This window comes from Pithys albifrons, chromosome 17, assembly GCF_047495875.1.
Source record: "Pithys albifrons albifrons isolate INPA30051 chromosome 17, PitAlb_v1, whole genome shotgun sequence".
NCBI classification, from domain to species: Eukaryota; Metazoa; Chordata; class Aves; order Passeriformes; family Thamnophilidae; genus Pithys; species Pithys albifrons.
The window spans coordinates 423,219-447,658 of NC_092474.1; the positions used below are offsets into that span (position 1 = coordinate 423,219).

General features: G+C 47.4%; 1 protein-coding gene and 1 long non-coding RNA gene across 6 annotated transcripts in view; one reads left to right on the plus strand and one right to left on the minus strand.

Annotated features, from left to right (window-relative positions):
* YPEL1 (yippee like 1) lies at positions 1-22,543 on the plus strand. Of its 5 annotated transcripts, none has more exons than XM_071572191.1 (5): positions 1-261; positions 5,039-5,321; positions 15,855-15,898; positions 17,240-17,348; positions 18,230-22,543. In XM_071572191.1, exons 2-5 carry the CDS (start codon positions 5,205-5,207, stop codon positions 18,317-18,319), a joined length of 360 nt encoding a protein of 119 aa, XP_071428292.1. In that variant the 5' UTR covers positions 1-261; positions 5,039-5,204; the 3' UTR covers positions 18,320-22,543. The 5 variants fall into 5 exon arrangements, with proteins under 5 accessions (XP_071428292.1, XP_071428291.1, XP_071428295.1 ...); XM_071572190.1 differs by lacking the exon at positions 1-261 and adding an exon at positions 488-914; XM_071572194.1 differs by lacking the exon at positions 1-261 and adding an exon at positions 2,454-2,471.
* The window catches only part of LOC139679987 (uncharacterized), a 13,235-nt gene continuing 8,049 nt past the window's right edge, over positions 19,255-24,440 (minus strand). The window contains exon 3 of the long non-coding RNA XR_011699283.1: positions 19,255-23,202. This is a non-coding gene — a long non-coding RNA (uncharacterized lncRNA). The remainder of the gene's footprint in view (positions 23,203-24,440) is intronic.

Consider the following 24,440-nt stretch of genomic DNA (forward strand, 5'->3'; position numbering starts at 1 on the left):
GTCTCGCTGACAAGGCGTGATCGGTTCCAGGCCAGTGACTCTGCGACTCTGAGATTCTCTAATTCTGTGATTAAGTGAGACCAAGATCCTTCATCCCACTGAGAAATATCCCACAAGGCCGTAACGACCCTGTTCCGCTTCGTTAAGGAATTTTCTTGATCTGCTGGTTGTCTAAAACCGAGGAAATACTCTGGAGAAGTATCGCTCCAGCAGAGTCACAGCGGGCACGTGTGTTGCTACAGGGACAATCCTGGAAAAATGGTAAGTTTAGAGAAGGGAAACTCCCCCTCCACCTCCAAACCCCGTGTAGGGAAAGGGGGCGGAGCCAACCCTCCATGGCCACGCCCACCGGGCCGGTTTCCCGCCTCCTCCTCCGCCACAAAGCCCCGGGAGGGGAGGAGAAAAGGGGGCGGAGCGCGCGCCCCGAGGGGGCGGGGCCGGGCCGGGCGCGCGCGCGCGAGGCCGCGCAGTGATTGGCTGCCGGCGGCGGTGGGAGCGCGTTTAACGGCGCTGCGCCCCCGGGCCGGGCACAGCAAAACAAAGGCGGCGGCGGGAGCGGCGGCGCGGGCGGAGCGCGGGGCACGGCACGGCTCAAATCGGCAGAGCACGGCTCGGCTTGGCCCGGCACGGCACGATGCCTCGGCCGCCACTCGGCCCTCAGCGCGGCACACGCGCGCCAGGCCCCCGTCTATGACCCGCCCGGCGGCCGCCGCCGAGACGGTACCTTCGAGGCGAGGGAAGCCGTCGTGTCCCCCCCGCCCCCGATCCCACCTCTTTGTTTTAAGGTGAGGGCTCGGCGCGGAGCCCTCGGTGGCCGCCGCGGGGGTCCCGCCTGCCCTCCTGCCCGTGCCCCCTAAGGGAGAGGGGCCCGGGGGCCGCTCGGAGCCCGGGCTGGCAGCGGAGTCGGCGCAGCGGTGAGTACCGAGCGGGCGAGGAGCGGCCCCTCTTCCCCCGCGCTGGGATGTGCTGTCTGGGAGCGGGGCGAGCGGGCGGGAGGCGGTTGCGGGAGCAGCCCCGAGCTGCCCCCGGCCGGGGGGGCCGCGCTCTCGCGTGTGCCCGGGGCCACCGAGGCTACTTGGGTGTCGGGAGGAGGCTCGGGCGCTATTTATAGCGCCTGGAAATGACGGCAGCGCTGTGTGCCCGCAGCCCGCTCGGCGCGGGGCGGGTGCGGGCGGTTTACATAAGTGAGGGGGGGCGAGGCTGCGCTCGGCGGGCGCGGGGCCGGTGCGGGTCCCCCCGCGCGGGGCTGCGCTCGGGCACGGCGGCAGGAACGAGCCGCTGTCCTGGGGGAGTCGCTGCGGGACTTGGGGGGCACAGGCGGCGGCGGTCCCCGCGCGGCGGCCCCGAGCACGGCGGGAGGGAGGGAGAGAACGGCTCGGCGGCGCTCGGGCAGCGGCTCCCGGCGGAGCGGGCACCAGCCGGTAACTTCCTCGGCGCTTCTCTTCTCCTGCTTTCGCTTCGCGTACCGGGAAATAACGCGGCTCCTGTGGCTCGGTCCTTAACTTTGTGAGCTTTGCAGGAGCAACCACACTGCCGGTTACCGAGCGCGGCTGCCCGAAGACTTTTTTATTATTTTTTTAAAGCTTATTTCGCGTCGTTCCGTTGCGCCCACAAGGAACGACGCGGGGAGGCCGATTCGTGGCACATTTCGCGTCTCCCCACGGCCGGAGGAAGGGGCTGTTTCCCCGCCGGTGGCGGGGCCGGTGCGGGGCTGCCCCCCCGCCCCAACCCCCGCCACGCTTATCGGGGTGTTTGTTTACACATCCGGGCCCCACGTGGGGCGGGGCCGCCCCCCCGCGCCATTGGCCGTCCCGCGCCCCGCCCCGGTGACGTCACGCGGCGGGACGGGGCCGCTCCGCTCCCACCCCCGGACGGCGCCGGGGGGACACCGGGGGGGGGGGTCGGTCCGGGGACACCGGGGGGGGGTCGGTCCGGGGACACCGGGGGGGGGTCGGTCCGGGGACACCGGGGGGGGGTCGGTCCGGGGACACCGGGGGGGGGGTCGGTCCGGGGACACCCCGGCGTTCGATGGGACACCGGGGGGGGGTCGGTCCGGGGACACCGGGGGGGGGTCGGTCCGGGGACACCGGGGGGGGGGTCGGTCCGGGGACACCGGGGGGGGGGTCGGTCCGGGGACACCGGGGGGGGGTCGGTCCGGGGACACCGGGGGGGGGGTCGGTCCGGGGACACCGGGGGGGGGTCGGTCCGGGGACACCGGGGGGGGGGTCGGTCCGGGGACACCGGGGGGGGGGTCGGTCCGGGGACACCGGGGGGGGGTCGGTCCGGGGACACCGGGGGGGGGTCGGTCCGGGGACACCGGGGGGGGGGTCGGTCCGGGGACACCGGGGGGGGGGTCGGTCCGGGGACACCGGGGGGGGGTCGGTCCGGGGACACCGGGGGGGTCGGTCCGGGGACACCGGCGGGGTCGGTCCGGGGACACCCCGGCGTTCGATGGGACACCGCGGGGGGAGGTCGGTCTGGGGGCCCACCGGGGAGGGCCGGTCCGGGGACACCGGCGCTGTCGCTCAGGGGACACCCCGGCGTTCGGGGAGTCGGTCCGGGGGCACCGCGGGGGTCGGGGGTCCGGGGCAGCCCCACCGGCAGGGCCGGGGTCGGTGTGCCGGTTCCCGCAGGTGCCCCGGGCGCCGCACCGGTGGGTGCGAACACAGTGGGTGATGTGCAGGCCCAAAGCACGGGCCGTGCCGCGGGCAGGGAATTAAGGAATTGCGGATGCAGGGGCTGTGCGGGCTTTGGCGCGCTGTGATGGGCAGCAGCCCTGCGGCGGCGGGACCGGGTGTGCTCCCCGTGCTTAGAGGAAGCTGAGAATTGCCTTGTTTTGAGTCTCGCCTTCAGCACCACAAATCAACAAGTCTCCGGTTCTTTAGGGTGGGCAGCTTAGAGTTGCCTCTTTGAATCAAATACGGTTTTGTCAAATGAGCTTTGGAGTTGTTTGAATTTCTGTAGATGAAGAATGTGGTGTTTTGAATCCAAAAGAGTCCAGGTTGCCTTTAGGAGGGTGAATTCAACGAGCTTTTAGAAATGCCTTGGGGAAAAGTATTCTTTTTGCGTTCAGCTAAAGATCATGGAGTTGTTAAGGTTGGAAAAGACCTCTTACAATCATTAACCCGGCGCTGCCTGAGCCACCACTGAGCCGTGTCCCCAAGTGCCACATCAGTGCCTACTGAACGTGGGCAACGATTGGACCTGTGTCAGTTACGGATGAAAGGGGGTTAAGCCAAACTCAAAACATATTTGTATGTGGTGCCTTTCATTCTGAAACTGTTTTGCTCTGGTTTTGTCCGTTTTGGTGAACCTAAGTAGGATCTGTATGTAACAGAGTTTATTTGGAACCTCGTGTTCTTAGGTAATCTTTCTCCTATAATCTCTTGCCTCTAATAAATGTGGCTTACTGTCCAGCTGTTCTACAAAAGCAAGCAGTTTTCCCCAAATAATGTAATCATTCTTCCCTTTGCAGTTGTAATTAAATTATCTTGAGACACTAAGTATATAATATTTGTTTAAATGACTATTAATATTTAAATTCTGCTCTTCATGCCAAATGGGTTAATAACTCAAACATATTAATGTATCCCTTATCAAATGCATTTTCCTTCTCAGTGACTAACAAAAGCCCCATCCTGCTGATGTGCAGATATGTCATTTGGATGGCAGCTTGTTCCCATTTTTGCTTCATTTTTTTGGATTGTCTGTGTTCTGCTACGTGTCTGTCTGTGGCTTATCTCTACCTTTCAATGTAATAAATTTTCTTGTACCAAGTCCTTCAGTAGTTTGAGTGTTTTCTCCTCCTATTTTCAGTTTAAGGTTTAAAAAAACCCCTAAACAAAACCCTTTGAATTTTGCTGTGTTTGTCTCATGTGCCAGGCCTGCTGTACAGATCACTTTCTCAAGACTTCTTTTGAAGCAGTGGCTGCTTCCTGTAAACCATCTTTAATTTCTGTGACTTTCATTATCTGCTCTAGTTGTGTTACTGGTGTCCTACTACTAAAGAGAGATCAGCTGCTGCCCTGCATGCAGTTTAGAGCTGGAATAAGTGCTTGGCATGCTCAGCTGAATAGCTGGATGGAGATGCAGTAAATTCCTTTCTCTGCTTGTGCTATTGACCTACTCTGCCAGTCACCTGACAGCTGATGGCATGAGTGACTGTGCAGTGTTTGGTGTTGGGATTGCTCATTAGCTTGATGCACAGAGCATGGGAACTGCTGGCCTCTGACAGATCAGTGGGTGGTGGTGTCAGTATTTGGAATCTGTAGTTTTCAGGCAAACTAGAGGTTTGCTTTCCAGCCCAGCAGGAAGGTCTGGCATGCTCTGTACATGTACTGCTTCTAAAATGCACTCTGAGCAGTAAGAATTAAGAATGGATGTTCTCTGTGCAGAATTTAGCTTTTAGTACCTGACTGACTTTGGTAGCGTTCACTAAGACTATTCTGGTGCTGTGAGAAGTACCTAATTAGCTCTGATAGGACACTAGTCAGGAAGGTCTTTGCCTGCAGGCATAATTCTGCTTGCAAGAGGGAAAGACATGGATCCCTGAATAGGGTGGCAGCGTCTTGCTTGGTATGTGCCTTGAAATCAGGTGTGCTACTGCAAGATTTCTGCTGAAAGCTGAAGTGCAAATAAGAATCGTGTGGTTACTGTTGGACAGAGCAAGTGCTTTCCAAGATGCTACATTGGAACTGGCCACTGGACCTTGGAAGACAATTAACTTTGTCTCATTCTCTGCCTTTTTGTTGTATTTTTTTGCATGGATGTGTTAAAGAGTATAAAGCACTGGTGTTTCCCGGTGAGCTGCGAGTCTCCTCCCTCATTAGGAGTGTGGTGGAGTAGGAGCCATTAGTGGGACAGAGCTGCTTGTTCCTGCCGTGAATGGGGCTTGAACTGCGCAGCTCCTCAGAGAAAGGGGCCTGTAGTGCAGCCAGGCATTTGCTCCAATAACACTCTGCTTTATGGCTGGAGTTATTGAAAAACAAGTTACTTTGGCCTTGAAAGCTGCTAATTGTTCTGCTCTTTTCACCTACAGGTTGTGACTGTTTCTCTTCTGTCGTTTGTGTGGAAAGTGCCACACACACTCCAGAACAACAACGGCTTTTGCTTGCATATTCCAGTGTTTCTTTTGTCAGCGAGTTCAGCAAAGTTGTAATTCTTCAAGTGCCAGCCCTGAGCTGAGTGAGGAGCCACCAGCAGAGATGGTAAAAATGACAAAATCAAAAACGTTCCAGGCTTACCTGCCAAACTGTCACCGCACCTACAGCTGCATCCACTGCAGGGCCCATCTCGCCAACCACGATGAATTGATCTCCAAGGCAAGTGGTTTCTTTGAGACCTCCTGAATTATTTCTTACCCAGAGTGGTTATCACTGTGTCACTGCTCCCAGTAGATAAGGGATGCAAATTGGTGCAGACTCCACACTGTCTTCCCTGGGTTCACTCTTGGGTCATACATGTTGTGTGCTGAGAACTGGATGTATTCTGGAAGCTTCTGAATGTGACATTGAGGTTGATCTGGTATGTTCCCCACGTTCACAACCTTGGGCTGCTCTCAGGTGGGTGCTGTTTGTGAGCTGTCCTGTCTGAAAAATCTGCTAAGGAAAACTGGCAGAAGAAAACATGGATCTCTAAGTAGGGAAGTGGTTCTGGTTGTGCTTCTTACAGACAGAGATTATTTTTGACTCTGTTGGACTGAAGGTCACAAAACTGGCTGTTTCCAGAATGTCCCACTTCTGTTGTGGAATCTGTAAACACACTTGTGCTGTGTACCAGTTCCTAAGGAATATGTTTAGCCAGAGATGTTCATGGTAGTTGGACTGTCTGAACTTGAGCTTAGAGGATAGGGTGGATCCTTGGAACAGGCTGGGCCTGCCCCTCTTACCTCTTGCTAGAAGAAACCAAGACTTGTGATGCATTAAATATGTAGGAAAACTTGTAGTTTGGGATAAATACTTGACAGGCTGGTTCATTCTTTGCTTCAGAGAAGCTCCTGATTAATTTACTCTTACTGGTGTCCTGGAGGAGACACCTCAGTTGCTTTCAAACCTATTAACATGAATTGTTTCATATATATCTATCTTGTCAAATAAAGTTAGTTATAAAGGGTTTGCCACTTAAAATGTTGCCTGTTGCTCCTGCCTGTTGGTGTGTTCAGCAGGAAGGTGGTGATGCTGCTCTTGAAGAGAGATGGGAGGGGCTGGGAATGCTGCTCCTTCTGAATGTGGGTTTTCTTTGAGGAGGAAGTTTAACCTGCCTGCTTTAGTGTCAGCAAAACTAAGAAGAAAGTGAATGCACTTCCATTTTTTTCCCTGTTGATTTCAGAATTTGTGTATCTTTCCTGAACTTCAGGTTGTAGGTACCTACAGGAAGGAAGAAACTTTGCTCCCTGTGTCCCTTGAGATGTATTCAGTGAGAAAATGCAATCCAAGCACACAGACTTCATAGGGAGCTCTTCTTTTTGTGGACTTTGTGAGCTGCCACAGTTGCCACATGAGCCAGTCCTGAGGCCTTGGGAGTTCTGGTCAACAGAATATTTTGAATATATTTTTAATTATCAGTCCACTTTGCAGCTTTGTAAGTAATTTCAAACCTTGAAAACCAGATTTTCAATTCAAAGAAAACATGGAGGGCTCTTCAAAAAAATTTGTCTAGTAAATACAAGTAATTACTTTGAGTTGTTTCTGATGGTGTTGGGAGAGTGTTAGATGTGGATTCTGCTTTATTTCTGCCTTCTTTAATTTCTGCTGAAGACATCTTACAGAAGCCTCTGTACTTACAGGTTGACCATGTGCTTATTTGACAGCTGATTCCCATTTTGTCAAGATTTCTTGACCATATTTTATTGTCTAAATCTGTATGGTAATGACACACATTTAAATGTGAGGTATATATTTTTGTGTATTTGTGAAATAAAAAGACCATTTCTCATCTATTGTGCTTGTATTTGGGACACAGCTTTGAAAACCCACCCTCCTTGGGCTGAACTTGTGTATGTTCCAACAGTTCTTCTGATGGAAAGGACTGCAAAGCATTAGATACACTTGGATCCTTAAAATAAGTGCTGCTGGCCTGGGGGTGGTGGCAGGAAATAAAATCTGATTTATTATTATTTTTTCCTGAACTTCTATCAAAGTGCCTTTATTGAGACATGCTGTGTGCAAGGAGGTTAATGAGGGAGATCCAGTTTCTTATTTAACATCTCTAGGACCCTCCTTACTGTAACTGCCCAGATGCAGGGAAAGAAAGAAAACAAAACCACAAAACCAGGAACAACCTGAAGTTGGTTCTGCACAATCTGGAGTTAACCAGGAACAGTGTGGTGATTCCTGGGCTGGTTTGGGTTTTGTGGTGGAGCACAGAGCTGGACTGCTCAGCCTGATTTCCACCCCAGTGCTGTATTTTGACTGCCCAGTGTTGCACTCACTAAATCCAGGTCTGGCTTGCAGATTGTCTCACTTTATTCCTGGTGCTTCTCTGCCCTCTCCCCCAGCCCCTGGTGCCCCAGGCACTGCAGCAGCTCAAGGCCACAGCATTTATTTAAGCTGTAGCTGCTTCCTTTGGGCTTGTCCCCACCCCGTGTTTCCTGTGTGCTTGGTGACTTGCTTCCTTCTCTGTGGTCAGGGAAAATGAACCAAGCACATGGTGCACTTTTAATTTAAAGCAGCTCCCCCTGGCTTTGTGAGGCTCTCTGAGGTGCAAGGATTTATTATACCTGACACTGGAGCATTTCCAACTTGAAGATGAAAAGATAAGCTGTGCTGTGCAATGTGTGGTGTTTCTCTTAAATGTTGGTCTGTCATGGCAAACCAGAGAGTGCTGCATATTCCTGTCAATCATCCCTTTGATTCTGAGCCTCAGAATACCAGACTTCAATACAGCTTTGCAGTTCTTCAGCTGTTGAGAGCTGTTGATGCCAATTGTCTGGCAGGGATGGCAGCACACACCAATCACATCTTTATTTCTGTGCTGTTGGAGCAGCAGGGTCTCCTTCTTGCCTTGGAATTAATCATGAAGCTCTGGGTTTTTTTGTCTTGTGCCCTTGCTGGTCTTAAAATGGCAACCAAGAGTCTTGGAAATAAGAACACGGAGTGATGGGACAGGACAAGAGTGTGTTACCTGCACAAGAGAATTCAGAGTTATCTGGGGTTTGGTTTTCTCTGCAGCTGGGAAGGGGCTCTGTGTGCTGCCCAGTGTTCATCAGCTTGGCTGGTGGTGGTTCCAGATGTTGTCACTCCATAATCTTGTTTTCTGCAGCCAGGGAGGAACTTGGGGAAGGGAAGAAGTGGGAAGAAGGCTGGTTGAGATCAGGTCATGGGCCAGGGGGATTGACAGACATCACTCTGGACAGCTGGACACGTGTGAACAGTTGCCATAATCATTTATAAATCCGGGTTGTCTTGGGGAATCCACTGGTTTGAAGCATCCCCAGTAAGAGAACTAATAAACTGGATGGCTTTAAACTGAAGATAGTGAAACTTTGAGGTATGTCAGACACAACTGCCTTGTGTTGAAAACAAGTCTGCAGGTGCTGATTTCCTGTTTCTTTGGGGAAGACTTCAAAGTGGCTGTTAAAATATTTTAAACACTCTGAGAAGGAATATACCAGCCCTCACTGCCCTGGGGGCATTCAGAGGACAGGGAAGAACTTACAGCTTTTTAAATTTCTTTTAAAAATTATGTGAAGTCACAGATAAAACTAAATGTGTCAATGTTTTCAAGAACAGGGTCTGCATAAGGTGTGCATAGAGATATATACACACAGAGATATATACACATATAAATACCCACGTAACTGTCACTGACTGCACTTGCACCTTGTGGGTAAAAGAACAATCTTGATGGTTAAATTTATTTCTCCAAGGCATTCAGTGTGGGCTGCTCTTCTATTATTGATGAGAAGAGAGAGTCTTGAGCCTAAATAGATGTTAAACATTTTTAGCCCTGCTTGGCAATCTGTGGTTTTGTGTAACTGATGAGTTCAAGAGGAATTTTGAAAAGGTTTATTGTCTCTAAGTAAAGATGCTGTGCTCAGCTTGGTTCAGTTTGATAATCCTCCTGTGCCTATGACAGAATGGGTGTTTGGAGATACAGTTGGGCCCATTGTGTGCTTGAAGGCCATTTTTCCCTGTCTAATTTCATAAATATTCTGGTGATACTTATTTTTCTCCAAGAGCCTTCTGGGTTCTGTTTTTTCCTTTTGGTGGAAGAATGTAGTTTTTGAAAGAGAAGCAATCTTTGGAAAACATCCAAGAAGAGATAAGAAGGCTTAAAGGAGCTGGAAAGTGCAAGGGAAGTGTTCTACTCTAGGGGTGTGTTGACATAATTATTTCTGAAATCCATTCAAGATGCTGTATAGGTCAGGATAACTTGTCCTGCCTGGCAAAGTTTTCACTTGAAGGAAATATCACTTGCCAGATTTGCAATCATGCAGGTTTTGGGGTGGATTTTTTAAGGTTATTCTTTCTGCATTGGATTTTGTAACTTGGTTTATTGAAATCAGTAATTGACAGGAAATACACTTTTTTCAACACTTACTATGGAGTCTTCTGGAACTTGCCTGGGAGGCAGCTGAGCAGCATTATCTCTGTTTGTCTTGTATTATCAAGGAGTTGGATCTGAAGAAATATCAAATGGAACAAATCTTTTCTTCTCCCCCCTCCCATAATTTGGTTTTTGTCAGCAGCTTATGCTGAATTCAATTTTCTGAACTTTGCAAATCCTGAAGCGAGAGGGTTTCCTTGCAGTCTGATGTGTCTTGCTGAGGAGATAATTTCAGACCTCAGAGCACTCCTGTTCCTGGTTTACCTTAACAGTGCAGCCCCTACACTGTTCTCTGTACTTCTCTAACTGCTTATTTGTTCAGAACACTAATTCAGGCTGATCTGTCCTGGCTTGTAGAGGGAACTTCAGCAATGAAAGGACACTCAAGGAAATGAAACTCAACAAAAACCCAAGTGAGAAGAGCAACGAGGCTGGAGAAGGGACTGGAGCACAAGTGCTGTGGGGAGGGGCTGAGGGAGCTGGGGGTGTTCAGCCTGGAGAAGAGGAGGCTCAGAGGTGACCTCAGCACTGTCTGGAACTGCCTGAAGGGAAGTTCTGGCCAGGTGGGGGTTGGTCTCTTCTCCCAGGCACTCAGCAATAGGACAAGGGGGCACGATGGGCTCAAGCTCTGCCAGGGGAAATTGAAGGTGGAGAGCAGAAAGAAATTCTTTGCAGAGAGAGTGCTCAGGGATTGGAATGGGCTGCCCAGAGAGGGGGTGGATTCACCATCCCTGGAGGTTTTTAACCTGAGCTTGGCCGTGGCACTGAGTGCCATGATCTGGTAAAGGGACTGGAGTTGGACCAAGGGTTGGACTGGATGATCTGGGAGGTCTTTTCCAACCCAATCCATTCTGTGATTCTGTGACTTCCTTCCTTTTCATTTTTTAAAGTTCTAGCTCTGTGTTGTGAGCAGCTTGCAGGGTGTGCTTAAGGGAGATGCTGCTCCTGCCACTGTGGCTTGCTCAGAGTGAAGCCTGTCCTGGTCTTACACAGGCCAAGGTGGCAGTTCCTCTGCCATCATGTGGGGCAGGATCTCTGGCCATGCAATCCAGTCCCATCTGTGGGCAGTAACAGCCTGGATACTTTCAGCTGTGCTGACACAAGAAGACTTGATGGATCTGGTAGATCCTTCTGTACAAATGGCACAGCTAGTCAAAGATGTGGATTTTCTACAGAATAAATTAACTCATAAATCAATCCAATATTATTAATTGAGGACTGTGAAAAATCAGCCTTAAAGCAAGTTCAAATTTTAACTGCAAGAATAAGCTGAACTGATAAATGGCTCAGTTTCTGAGCAAAAATCCTGGTTGCTGGGAATGGTTATTGATGACAGCTGATGGCACTTGCCACATCTTCTAATTCCTCTCTACTGGGTAAGACACAGATTCAGGACTCAGTTTGAATAGAATGTTCTGGTTTAGTGATGATTTCTGTAGAGTGCCAGTGATCTTGGGAGTGCTGAGCAAATCTTGCAAAGTAGGAGCTGGTGTTTGCACAGGTGATGTTTATTCTGTCGAGGAGCAGTTTGTCTGGAGACTGGTTTGAACAGTTATGCCTGTTAGTCCCTGACTGCCATTTCAAATCTTGTCTTTCATTTCCTTGGAGGAGTTGACACACGAGGTGTTTAACCTGCCAGCCTCTTAAAATTCACATCACTATGACTGAATGACACAGTGTGGAGTGTGAGAAACCTGGTGCTGGTAGAAACAAATGTTCAGCATTAATTTTATTCTGGTTATGCAAAATACTGTTTATAGCCAAGCTGAAGCTTAGCAAGCAGCTCAAGTGCCAAAATGAGTTGTCCTCTTTTCATTTCTAGTAGTTGGATGCATCAGGAAGTAGAATGATCATAACTCTTCCTTATACCTGTTGGTAGGTGGAACCCTCCAGGTTCATCAATATTCTGTGACCAAGAGAATGCTTCTGTGACATGTGTATACATTCTTGTGTTGTTTGAATACAGGTTGGGAGAAAAAACCTCAGCTGTTCATGTGAATAACAAGCTGTGGCTGCCAAGCTCTGAACAAGAGATTCATAATAAAAATTAAAAGGCAGAGGAATTTAAAAATTGGTGTTTCTACAGTGCCTTTAGTCCAGTCAATATGTAAGTTCTGTCTGGCTGGACTACAGACCATCAGTGCTCAGTGCCACACTCATGGTGTGTTGGACACTGACTCAGAAGGCACGTCTGAGTTGCCTGGACCCAAGGTCTGTGTCCCAGAACAAAGTCACTCAAGTTGCTGCAGGTTCCTGTCAAGTTATCTCAGTGATGTCAACGTGGAGGAACTTGCTCTTTGCAGCTGGGCAAAGAAACAAGAGTTCTGTGGCATGTAAATACAATATTTGGTCTCTCAGGGTGTGTGTAGGTAAGAGGAGATGGTATCAGGTGAACCAGTCTCTGGGAACAGGGAGCAAGAGAAGGTTGGAATGGAGGAGCTTTTCACAGGGGGATGTTTGTGAACAGGTTTCCTTCTGAAATCACTGTCACAGGAAAGGTTCTGTGTTGCTTCTCCCTCCACTGTACCCTGATAGTCCTGAGAATTGGAAGGTGATGGAGATGGAGGTGGCCATTTCTGAGGGAAATAAGCCTTGGGGAGCACCTCATAGTTAAGGGCAACAAAGCAAAGGGTGTGAGAAAAGCCAAGTCATCTTTAAAAATACATCAGGAAAAAAGAACAACAAGAGCAGGGCTTTCCAGCCTGTGCTTTGTATTTCATTTGGCCAGAACTTTTTTTCAGCTTATGAAACAAGAGAAGGGAAGAGCTGCTTTTTGTGCTATTCCTGGCATCCTTTTACTGCCCTCTGCTTAAGTTTGAGATGTGGGGTCAAAGGAGAGCTTTTATTAGGTGATACTGAGTCAAGACTAAACATAAACTTGGCAGAGTTTGGAAAGTCTCCTGACTGTTGCTTTGTTCTGCAGTCCTTTTTCTTTCCCAGCCTGCTGGGGAACTGCAGGTATGGCCTGTAAGTAGTTTAAGAAGTGATTGTGTAGGATCAGACAGAAAAAAAAAGGCAAAACCCCCCCAAAAACAAAAACAACAACAAAACACAAAAAACCCCAACCCACCACGTTATTTGTATGCAATTGGCATGTGTAATTAATTACATGTAAACAGAAACTAGCACATGATTTAATAGGAGAGAGAATTTCTTTGTGCTGTTTGAAAAAGGTTTTGTGAGTTTTATTTCATGTGGAGATTTTAAAGCAAGGGGAAATGGCTGCAGCTTTTTTAATTTTAAGAATTTTTACAGTAGCTTAACCAAGTATTATGGTCATTATGGCTTTGAAAGTTCCTTAGTTTCAGGTACATGAAACAGGGAAGTTGTAGTTTTAAGTTTGCTTCTTAATAAGAAGATTTTAAAAGTATTCCCTTTGCTTTGTCTTAAATGTTGGGGTTGCACAACTGTTGCTTTCTCCTGATTAATGTGGAGTGTACTCAGGCTAATTACTCATTTGTTAGTGAGCAGTTTTTGAGATTATAAATGTGAATAGTTTTTGGGTTCACCTGCACTGAGCATTCTCTGCTTAGTTACTGGCTCTAATCTGGTTATTCTGCAGAAACCTCAGACTGTAGGTCTGGGCCACTCTGCCAGTTTGTGATGAGTGTTTCAAGTATCTCAGGGGAACTGAACTAGTGGTGAGTTTCTGTTTGTTTGCTTTAAAGGCATAAATTAGAGGCATTAATTCCTTTCTGGCAGAGCTGCTCAGACTCTCCTGAACCAAGTCTCCCCTTTCAGGGTCAGTCCCACCTGAAGGTTCAGCTTTCACTGCACTGCACAGCCTGTCTGCTTTTCATTGCCTTGTGAAAAATAACACTTGCAGTTCTGGCTGGTGCCTTCCCTTTTGTCTTTGCTATTGGTAGAACCTCCTTAGAATCATTTAGGTTGGAAATGACCTGTAAGGTCATTGAGGCCAACCACAAACCCAGCAGTGACAGGTCCACCCATTGTGTCCCCAGGAGCTACATCTGTGTGTCTTTTAAATCCCCCCAGGGATGGTGATGACTCTCCCACTGCCCTGGGCAGCTCTGCCAGTGCTTGAAACCCCTTTGGTGAGGAAATGTTTCCCAGTATTCAATCTGAACCTCACCTGGTGCAACTTGAGGCTGTTTCCTCTTGTCCTGTCACTCCTTACCTGGGAGAAGGGACTGAGCCCACCTTGCTACAACCTCCCTCCAAGTGGGTGTAGAGAACAGCAATATGTTTTGTCACTAGTTCTTAGAAATGGTTGCTAAAATAATAAAATGTGAGCACCATAAACAGTTAAGTAGAATTTCTCATCCTGATGTAAGATTTTGTGAGTAGCTGAGGGTGCCACCACTGCTCCCTGGAGTAGCCCAGTCCTGGATTTCCCTTACCACTGATTGCAGTATATAATCTGGTTAAGGCTGCTCAAAATGTGTTAATTTATATATATATATATATATATTCCTTTTTTTATTTTGCAAACTGTCCTGAGTAAGTAGTTCAGAGACAACAGTTATTGCTGTTGTGTTGCCAGTTGTGAGACTGACAAAATACCTGATGATTTCTAATGACTTGTAATGATTTGACTAAATCCATTTGAGAAATAGAATCCCTTGCAGAAAGGTCCTTCTGCCTGTGGTTCCATTCCTGATGTTACTATTACCTTTCAAAAGTACTCCAGGTGAGATTTTCCTTCCAAAACCCTTCTGTGTTGATCTAATGCAGGCCTCTGAAAAGCTGAGTGATCTCCAACACTGGAACTGTGGGGATTCTTAAAGACAATTGTCCTTTTCTCTGCAGTGTGGATAAAATCTTCAGTTTTCTTGGAAAGTGGGTTAGAGAAGGGACAGGCTGGGGAAAAATAGGAAATTAAGGCAGTTTAAAGATTTTTTTTTCTAGAATGGAATTCAGTATGAAGAGAGAAAAAAGAAAGAAAACCTCCATTTCAGTGTGATCCTGTTTGAATGGGAAATAATGGGAGTGTCTAAATTATCAATACAGAAGGGACAAATCCCCCGCTGAAAGCAGCGACTGTGACACACGTTTGCCCTGGGGGTGCAGCTGGGCTGCTCACAGGCTGTGCCAGGGGGTGGGGGGTGGGTAGCCCAGGCCCCCTGCTGCCAGGGGGGTGGGTAGCCCAGGGCTCCCAGGGGGGTGGGTAACCCAGGGCTCCCAGGGGGGGTGGGTAGCCCAGGGCCCCCTGCTCCCAGGGGGGTGGGTAGCCCAGGGCCCCCTGCTGCCAGGGGGGCTGGTAGCCCAGGGCCCCCTGCTCCCAGGGGGGTGGGTAGCCCAGGGCCACCTGCTGCCAGGGGGGTCAGTAGCCCTGGGCCACCTGCTCCCAGGGGGGTGGGTAGCCCAGGGCCACCTGCTGCCAGGGGGGTCAGTAGCCCAGGGCCACCTGCTGCCAGGGGGTCGGTAGCCCAGGGCCCCCTTCTCCCAGGGGGGCTGGTAGCCCAGGGCCACCTGCTCCCAGGGGGGTCAGTAGCCCAGGGCCCCCTGCTCCCAGGGGGGTGGGTAGCCCAGGGCCACCTGCTGCCAGGCCCTGTGCCTGCACTGGCACTGCAGAGTGCCCAGGGCAGGAGCTGCTGCTCCCCCTGTGCCCAGGGAACAAGGATGTGCTTCCCAGGCACTGACACTGCTCCTGAAGCCAAACCAGGCCCCAGAAAGTGTGGCTGATGAGGGGCTTTAATCCAAAACTGGGCTACTGCTCTGAACTAAAACACTTCTTTAGATCCAGCCAAGAAGTCCAACAGTCACCTTTTGTCCCTAATCTGTCAGGAATGCCAGAGATTTGAAGGTGTGTGGCTGTGTTCAGGCATTGGGTGATACCAGTTCTATTAAAATAAAGCAAAGTTTATAAACTCAGATGCATTTCCTGAGCACAGTGTGCTGGGTTTATGCTTGGTTCAGAATTTCACTGCTCTTACATGAAATGATGCAATGAAATAGAAATAAATCATCCTCTGGGTGCAGCAGGGGAAGGCAGAGATGATGGGAATCATTCCCTTTGAGTTAAAAGCAGATTATTTTAATTAGCATGAAGGAAAATGAGATTGACACCTTGCAGAAGGGCAGGAAAAGTATTCTTTGTTTGTATTACAGATGTCTTATTTTGAACAACAGCACTTAAAATCACTGCTAGAAATCTAATGTGGGTGAAAACTTGGCTGACCAGACCTTTCTATAAAGAACTGGTATAAAGGAATTGATCTGGAATAGTTTATATCATATTACCTTTATATGGTCACTAACACACCCTTCTGGAACTTACTTGTTTGTTTGGTGGGACTTCTTCTCTTTGGTTTTATTAATAAGTGCAATTCTTTTTTTTACTGCAGTCCTTCCAGGGGAGCCAGGGACGAGCCTACCTCTTCAATTCTGTGTGAGTATGTTGTCCTGGCCCTGCAGCCCTGCAGGGTGTAACTTTGCTTCCCAGGGGAAACAGGAGGAATTAACGTCGCTGTCCTTTGCCCTGGTCCTCTTAACGCTGCTTTACTCACCAGCTGCAGTTACTGAAGAGCTCCTGGCCCCATCCTGAAGTATCCCTGGGCACATACAGGAGTTTGTCTTGTGTTTTAAGCCATTCTGCTAGAGCTGGAAGATCAGGGGAGGCTGTTAATGTGAAATTCCTTGTGTGTGTGTAATGGGTGCTGTCTTGAGTAGGAGCTGCTGTTCTGAGATACTCCAGAAGTCAGAACTTATGTGTGACTGTAAATTTGCTTTACCAACTCTGCTGTGCCCTAAAGAGGAATGTCCCAGTGTGAGCTGTATACATTTACAGGTTAATGTTTCAGTCAACTTGGTACATCTTAAATGACCTTGAATATTGCAAATGTGCTGGAGGCAAAAGGTCTCTGTGATCTTATCAGCCTAATATTTGCAATCTTAGGCATGTCCTTCCCTTGATAGGAGGCTCTTTGCATCTGCTAATGGATATATTTTAAGTTTCTATTATGCAGGATTGCATTTTTGTCTTCATTTTTCAGCAGTTTTTTCTGTTGCAGCATTTTGAAAGAAAATGCAGTGGAGTGTCCTGATCTATTTTTGACCAGGATAATGGAAATGTAACTGCAAAGGATTTGATTGTAGACCCTTGAAATTCCTTTTATATGTAGTTGTCCAGTGGTGCCTTCAATTAAAACTAATAGTAAGAAACTGGTAACACAACAGCAAAAAGAGCAACATTTTCTCTTGTTTAAAACTGCCTGAAAACTTGGTTTAGTTTTGCCTCATGTTTTCTGCAGAGACTCTTATTGATGACAAACCTGGCTGGGTGCAGCACTTCATGGCATGTTTTGTTTTGCCATTGCTGTCTGTTCATCATGGCTTAATCTGCTGATACCCAGCAAAGAAATATTTATGAGGCTTTTTCCCTGCTGCTATTTTGGAGTTGGTTCTAAATTCAGCTGCTGGTGCTGATTTACTGGTACAGACTTCCATTACAGAGGTCTCAAACTGTACAAGTGTCCAGTTACTGCTCACTGCTCTGTCCTCTGAAAGTTTAACTGTTTAGCTTGTCTTTGTTGCTGGAGTCAGTGGGTATCTCCAACAGTGGCACCACCAGCCACTTAAAAAAACAAAACCAACACCTTGTTTTCTTCCTGTCCTACTCAGTGTAACAGAGGAAGTTACTTTGACAGCACTGAGGAGGTTAGGCAGGTTTTTAAACTATTTTTAAAAACCCTCACAGGCATGCAGTTAATGCAATTTCTCCTTTTTTCAGGGTAAATGTGGGCTGTGGTCCAGCAGAGGAGAGAGTTCTTCTGACAGGTTTACATGCTGTAGCAGATATCTATTGTGAAAACTGTAAAACCACTCTTGGATGGAAATATGTAAGTGCTACACCTCAATCTTCAATAAATGTTCATGTGCTGGAGCACAGATCTTTGAGCAGCACCTTTGCTGGCAGTGGGTTTGCTCCAGGGCTTTTGTGTTCATCAGGCTCTAAGACAGTTTTGCTCCCTTCCATCTGCAGAAATGCTGTAGTGGGTAACTGTTCTGAACTGCCACTCAAACCTGAGCTACAGGAGCTGTCACATCTGTCTAATATTTCTGCAATACCTTTTGGCAAGATTGCCAAGCACTGAAGCACAGGGGAGAAACTGCCAAAGTGGGTCTCTCCTTTCTTGGGTTGCAGAAGTTGGTTCATGGAGCAAAACTCCAAATTGCAGTGAGTGGCACTGAGCATGTTCACAGGGCTTACAGGTGATGGGAACTCGATTCTGGGGCTTGAACAGTTACCTGTAACCCTTGAGCTGTGTTGGAAGTTTGATGTTTTGCAAATGTTGGGTCATTCTGAGTGTGGCATGGAGGACTTTCATTGGTTCAGTGCAGCTCCAGATCTGAGCAGTTCTCCTCATGCTCTCCCTGTGAGGATGGATATGGAGGAGATCTTTTGAAGAGGTTCCCATTTCCTCTTTTCCTTACTTCTGGGAATGAGGAGATAACACACATAATGTTCCATTTCCTAACCTTCACTTAAAAAAAGGCATTAAATTCCTCAAGCAGTGAGAGAACATGAAAAGTTCTAAAGCAAGACCTGCTTTTCAGCCTCTCCTTCCGACCTCCCACCCCTCCCTCTGTGTAACCAGAGTGGGTCGTTAACTGCAGTGTCTCCTGGTTTGTGCTTTTAATGCAAGTTTGATGTTTAACATCCTTAACTTTCCCAGCTGCATTCAGTGTGGTGTTGATTATTTATTTTTTTCCCTTGCAGGAACATGCTTTTGAGAGCAGTCAGAAATACAAAGAAGGAAAGTTTATCATTGAACTTGCCCACATGATAAAAGACAATGGTTGGGAGTGAACCATAACCTTTTTCCTTCTCCCTGGACTCTATTCTGTGGAAAGGCTTTACAAAGACTAACACAGCAGAAAGGAAGAGCTTGGCTAGAGTGGCCCTGAGAATATCACTGAACTCTGAAACCTCAGACGAGTAGTGTAGTGTAAGTGGCTATTCAGGCCATGTTTGCCTTTTCTCCTTGTGTAAGTTCCCTCTTTTTGTACGTGTATTATTGTGTGAAAGTTGTTTTGGAACATTTTGGATGACCTTTTTCTAAACTCTCTCTGACTAGAGAAACAGTTCACTAATTGCAAACGGATTTTCCTGGTCAGCATCTCTCTGCCCTTTGCCTTTAATGCCCCCTTGCTGTGCATGCTCCTTGCCTGAGCACCCACACTCCAGTCCTGTAGAGTTCTGTACCTGAGCATCTGAAGGAATGTATGGGATGGGGTGCTTTCTATATGTAGCAATTTCTGATGTGTTTGGCAGTGAAGAGGATGCAGTATTGTAGTTCTTAATTCCTTTTTTAAATCTGAGTGTACCACAACCGAAGTACATCTTGTAGGTGAATTGGTTAAAGGTACAGTGCTCACTTCAAAAAAATATTTCAATTGCACTGACTGAAGTTAGCAGGTCTCAAGTTGTTAGGAAAGGTTATGCCAGAGGTCTGGTATCTTATTGAAGTAACATAGAAAGATTTTAAATCAATAATGCTATAGAATATGTTCATGTAAGACCAACATATTCCCTAAGGAGTTTGCTGGGTAAGAAATTTATAAAACTATAACTTGCAAGATTAAAAAGACAGAAAAATATATGCATCTTCTATTTTGGAGAAAACATTAGTTGGTATATTAGGAAAAACCACAGTTTTGGTACTGTACCTTTGCCAGTAACAGGGACTTGTGCATCAGTGAGGTTTTATGGCTGGTTCCATGTAACTGTGTAGTCCTAATGCACTGGACAAAGAGGTTGATGTCAAGGAAACTCGTTGAAGTATTCTGCTTCTGCTACATTGGAACAAAAATATTTATTTTTGTGAGAAATGGCCAGAGCCTATGACATGAAAATTAATATAGTACCTGGAGGAGAAGGAGGAGGAATAAGAGGGGAGGGAAGTTTGACTTGGGTTTTCATAGAATAAATAGCAAGATAGTTTTTAAAATCTGGGGGTGGGGAAAGGGTTTCCTGGTTTGCTGGCTAAATCATCCCCAAGTACCTTTTTATAATAAAAATTTATATAAATCTCACCTTCTCCTTTGTTCTCATGCTGCTTCTTTAATGGAATCAGTTAATGAGAGGAACTTCTGGGAAGTGAATGCACAGTGGGGGCTGTTGGTGTCTGTGAAATGCAAACTGAGCGTAAATTTGCTAACTTAATTTTCAAATTAAACAGTCTCTGAAGAATTTTTGTATTTTAATCCTTTTAATGCTTGAGGATAAGATGTTTGAGGGGAAAAAACCACCCTTTAACACTAAGTAAGTCCTGTAACTGAACAGTGCAGAAGCCTTGCAATGCAAACCCTCCTCTCTCTCAGTAACAGTTTGGATGTGGCGCCTGTGGAGCTGCTCATGGGGCTGCTGCTGCTGCTGCTGCTGCTGCTGCTGCTGCTGCTGGCACCTTTCTGGGACTCTGAGGGGCTTTCTGAACTCTGCTGCACTTTAGAAATGGTCACACATGAAAAATGATGCCAATGGGTAGGGGCAATACGAGTCTTTCAAAGCAGCTGCCCAGTGTTCTTGTGGAGAGGAGTTGGCCCAGGTGTGCCTGCTCTGTGTGTGCTGAGCTGCAGGCAGGGGGTTGTGGGATGGACACCTGTGGATTCCCAAGGTCAGGAGTCACAGCTGGAGCTGTTGGGCTTCAGTGCAGAGACCTGAGGTGGTGCAGTCGTGTTCCAGCTGGATTTTGTGGCTTACACATCACTCCATGTTCACATCAGGCTTCGAGGTCTCATTTTAACAATCTCATTGATGCAAGATGGGATTTGGTGTCTCCTGTCTCGTGATCTTTTTGACCTGGAATTCTTGGGATTCTGTTTTCCACCCCTGTAATGTGTGTTGCCAACAGAGAAGGCGCTAAAACTTCTATCAGCAAAAAGTTTGTGTTGGCTTCCAAGTCCTGTTGCAGTGTTGATCCTTGTGAGCAGCTTGTGTGGTGTGTGTCTCTGGGCTCTCCTTGTCTCCTGCCTACAGACCTGTTGAGGCTGAAGGCAAAAGCAATGGCTGCTTTTCCACAGAGAGTCAAAATTAAAGGAAATACATAAGGTATTAAAGACTTTCTCCCCAGAGCTGGGGTTTGGCTGTCTCCTCTTGGTGGGCTGATGCTGTCTGTAACACAGTCTGATTCTTGCTTAGAAATTCAACCTCTTTCTTCAGTGCATTATTTGTATTTCAAACTGGACATTTTCACCAAAACCTTAATTAACTTTGATGCCAAAGGTTGGGACTTCAGGTGCTTGGCACACAGAGCTTCAGACTGCTGGCATGAAGAGTTAATGATCTACATGTGATGTTTTTATGGCTTTTAAGAGAACCAAACAAAGCAATATTCTTTTTGGTCTTTTATAAAAGTGGTTGTTTAGAAGGAGTAAAGAGCAGAACTAACCCAGAATTGCTATTTTGTCCTGCCATGTAACAGTTCTTGAGGCTCATTCTATTGAGGGAATATGTGAATTTTCTTCCTGTGTTGTTTGGCAGTGTCAGTAATTATTTTCTCCCCTCAGTTCTTGTTAATGGTTTTGGTGAAAGTCAGATCCAGATAGCAATGGCTGCTGCTGTGAGAGGGTCAGTCTGGTCACTGCACCCTCCAGCAGTCATTTGAAAGAAAAATAAACTTACTTGAAAAAAAATTTTACTAAAGCATTTTCCCTCTAACCAATTTTTGTAATATATTGAAGATTATATTTAAAGTTTGTATGTGTTTGCTCTGGGCAAGTTTACTTCCCCTCCAACTTGAGCACTTTTGTTACTTGTACTGGTTATTTTTATTGTTGGTCTTAACATTTATTTTGTATTTTGTTTTTTATAAACTGTAACAAAAAGCTTTTGTGAACCTTTGTTTCTTGCTGGCTCTTTTCTTGGACCAAATGAACTGACTATGAGCTGGCTTAGAAGAAATGTTCATTGGGATGCATAGGAATTTGCTAGCAAAAATGTACATGTATTGAAGGGGTTTCTCTTTTTCCACTGAACCTCTAAAGCCAGGCCTGTTCTAAAGTAATTAATCCCAATTTGGTGTGACTTTAGTAATCTGACCACACACTCTCAGTCTGGGTCCAAAACAGTGGCTGTACCAGTGGAGTTGGAGCACCGAGTCTGCCTCCAAACCCTGCAGGTCTTTGCCTGGTGGCTCTGAGTAACTTGGTGATTAATAAAAGGCAACTCTGCCATCTCTAAAAATCCTGCTGAGTTGCAAACGTGCTGTGAAATCAGCTGCAGAATTTGGTGAGGGGTTGCTGATGCACCAACCTAACCAGCCCAGCTGAGGCTTTGAGCAGTCTGGTAATTTTAATTTTATCTGCCAATGAAAAGGGCCAGAACACAAATTTGGTTGTGAACTGTTGGATGGCAAACTGTGTGAAAGAAGCTCGTTGTAGCTCCACGTTAATTGTCCAGGAGCAAGGCCTGGAGGGAGCAGTCTGGGGGTGTGCCCCGGGGAGAGGAGGGGAGTGCAGCTCATGATAAACTCATTTGAATTCCAAACCGGCCTCAGAGGCTCCGACAGAGCCCCCGGAGCCCGGTGGTGTCAGGGCAGGAGTTCCCAGGGCTGTGCTGGGTTGGGGAATTGCTGCTTCCCTGGGAGTGGGGCCTGTGGAGCTGTCCCTGCACTGCCAGCACAGCAGCACCTGCAGCCTCACACACCAGACTCAGCCTTCTCTGGCCTTCCGTGCTGGTGGGGAGTGGAAGGAGCTTCAAATTACCATTAAACTTTCTGGACACTTTATTGGGCTTCACTGAGACTCGTGTTAAGCCAACCAGCAGAACAAACACCTCCTGCAACAGGAACAGACACTTCAGAGGTTTCTTTCCAAAGGACTGTTACGAGTGGTTGGAGGTCTAAAGCAGAGTCCTAAATGGCAGTTGAGTTGTGCCTCTTTGTTTCTTAAACTCTTTACAATGCTTTCTTTTACAGGTGACATGGCTGTGTTGCTGTTTTGTCCTAGCAATACTGTACATCATTTGTTGTTTCACTATATTGTATCTACTTGAGGTATCACAATAAAAGCTTTCAATTGTTTTGTTGGGTTACCTGTTGGTTTTGTGCTCTCTTTCCTTGCCAGTGAAATTCTCCTGGTTTACTCTGACACAAGGCCAGAGAGAAAAGCCTTAGTTGTTCTTAAAAACTTCTAAATTGGTTGAATCTCATTTTTATGAGGTTTTAAGACTGCCATGAAACATTGGGGTTTTTTCCTTTCACAAATCTGTCCAAAATACAGAAATTTGTTGCTACTTTTAGAGCTTTTGCCCATTTTGAGCCAATAATGGAACCTCTGCACAGGGTCAGTCTCTTGCACACTCCAAACTAACGCTGAGAGACACTGGAGGAAGTTTGGATGGTTTTTGTTTCAAGAGCTTGGTCAGCTGTGAAGCAGAGGAGCCCTCTGGGCACTCCCTCAGTTCCTTCTGCTTTGGGTGGGAGCAACTCCTGAAGTTCCCTGTATCAGGTGACTGGTCCTGTCAGTGCCTCAGGTCTGACCCCTCTGGGCTGCCTGAGGATGCAGTGAAGTCATTCAGGCCACACTTTTGCAGCTTCTTCCATAATCCATCATTTAATCTCACAAAGGGATAAGGATGCTCTTCATATGAGATCAAATGTATTTCCATCTTGAGAAAGTGGAAAATACCCCACTACCCCTTCTTCTATCCAAGTGCTGTCTTAGGGGCAGGAAATAAGGGTCTTTCTAGGTCTGAAAAAAAACCAAACAACAAAAGTAGGAATAAAATGGAGCTGTGAGATGTGTGTTATTCCTTGTATAAAAATCTAACTCTTGACATGGATATAATCAAAGTAATAGAGATTAAAAAAGCACAGAAGTACCACATTTGAGATGTTCACAGTAACATCCCATCATCTTTGGTGTAGCAAGGGGACCATAAGAACACCAACTGTTGACAGTTGGGTTACCAGAATAATTCTGGCTTGTGTCTTACCAGCTGGGATACATCTGCAGGATATCTGACTTGTTGATAGACAGAGATGGGCAATGCCTCATCTAAAGCTTGAGACCCTTCCATTCAATGTCTTTTTGCCCCTGTCAGGTGACTGGGCAGTGGTCTTGGCTGAGGGTTGTCCCCACACACATGGAGGGCTGTGGATGTGGTGCTGAGCTGCATGTAGAGGATCCAGTTAAGCTGGACAGCAGCACAGTCACCCCTGGAGCTGAGCTCACCCCCTGACCAGGGTGCTTCCAATTTTTTGTCTCTTCCTCTGTCCCTGCCCTTGGCTCTCCCCAGAGGGTCTGACCCACGAGCTGAGCCCCTGCACTGCCACTGCCACTCACCTCCTTCCAGCAGAGCAGCCTTGGATTAACTGAGGCTGGACAAATAATTCCTGGCTGTGAAGCAGCTCTGCTGAGCCACGGAACTGATGAGCAGTAACTGTTGCTCCTCTAGCAGGGGCTGAGCTGATCTGTGGGTCTGGCTCATCCATTTCTAGGGTATTGCTGAATAAGTTCCAGCTGAGATGCTCCATGATCCCTGAGCACTTTAGTCTGTGCTTGTGTTATGCATAAACCTGATTGCCCAAAGAGTTTACTTGGTAAAGATCGCTGTGGAAAGCAGACAAGAGGGGTTTTACAGTGTTTAATGAATTATCAGGTAGGGTTTGGATGGACTGATCTCTGCATTTTAGTACTAAATAGCACAGCTTAACTTTCCTTCTTGCCCCAAAAGACTTGGGTGATCTTTAGCTCAAGCAAAAACTGGCAGGACCAAACTAGCCCTTTATTCAAAATGGAGTTTGCATCCTGATACTGAAGTATGTGCAAAGTCCATCACAACACTGAATATTGTGGTTCCCCCAGTACCTGCAGGACAGGCTGGGGATGTTCTTTAATTTTCAGAACACCTTTATGACATGATTAGAGATGATCATCTGGTTTATTTTACACCTGGTGGAAGATAAGTGAGTTTTACAACCTGAGCA

Bases quoted from the DNA above. Each gene is read 5' to 3' on its own strand.
- YPEL1 (XM_071572191.1), top strand. From the start codon at position 5,205: ATGGTAAAAATGACAAAATCAAAAACGTTCCAGGCTTACCTGCCAAAC. The intron at 5,322-15,854 runs GCAAGTGGTTTC...TTTTTACTGCAG, and splicing joins ACGATGAATTGATCTCCAAG to TCCTTCCAGGGGAGCCAGGG. The intron at 15,899-17,239 runs GTGAGTATGTTG...TCCTTTTTTCAG, and splicing joins GCCTACCTCTTCAATTCTGT to GGTAAATGTGGGCTGTGGTC.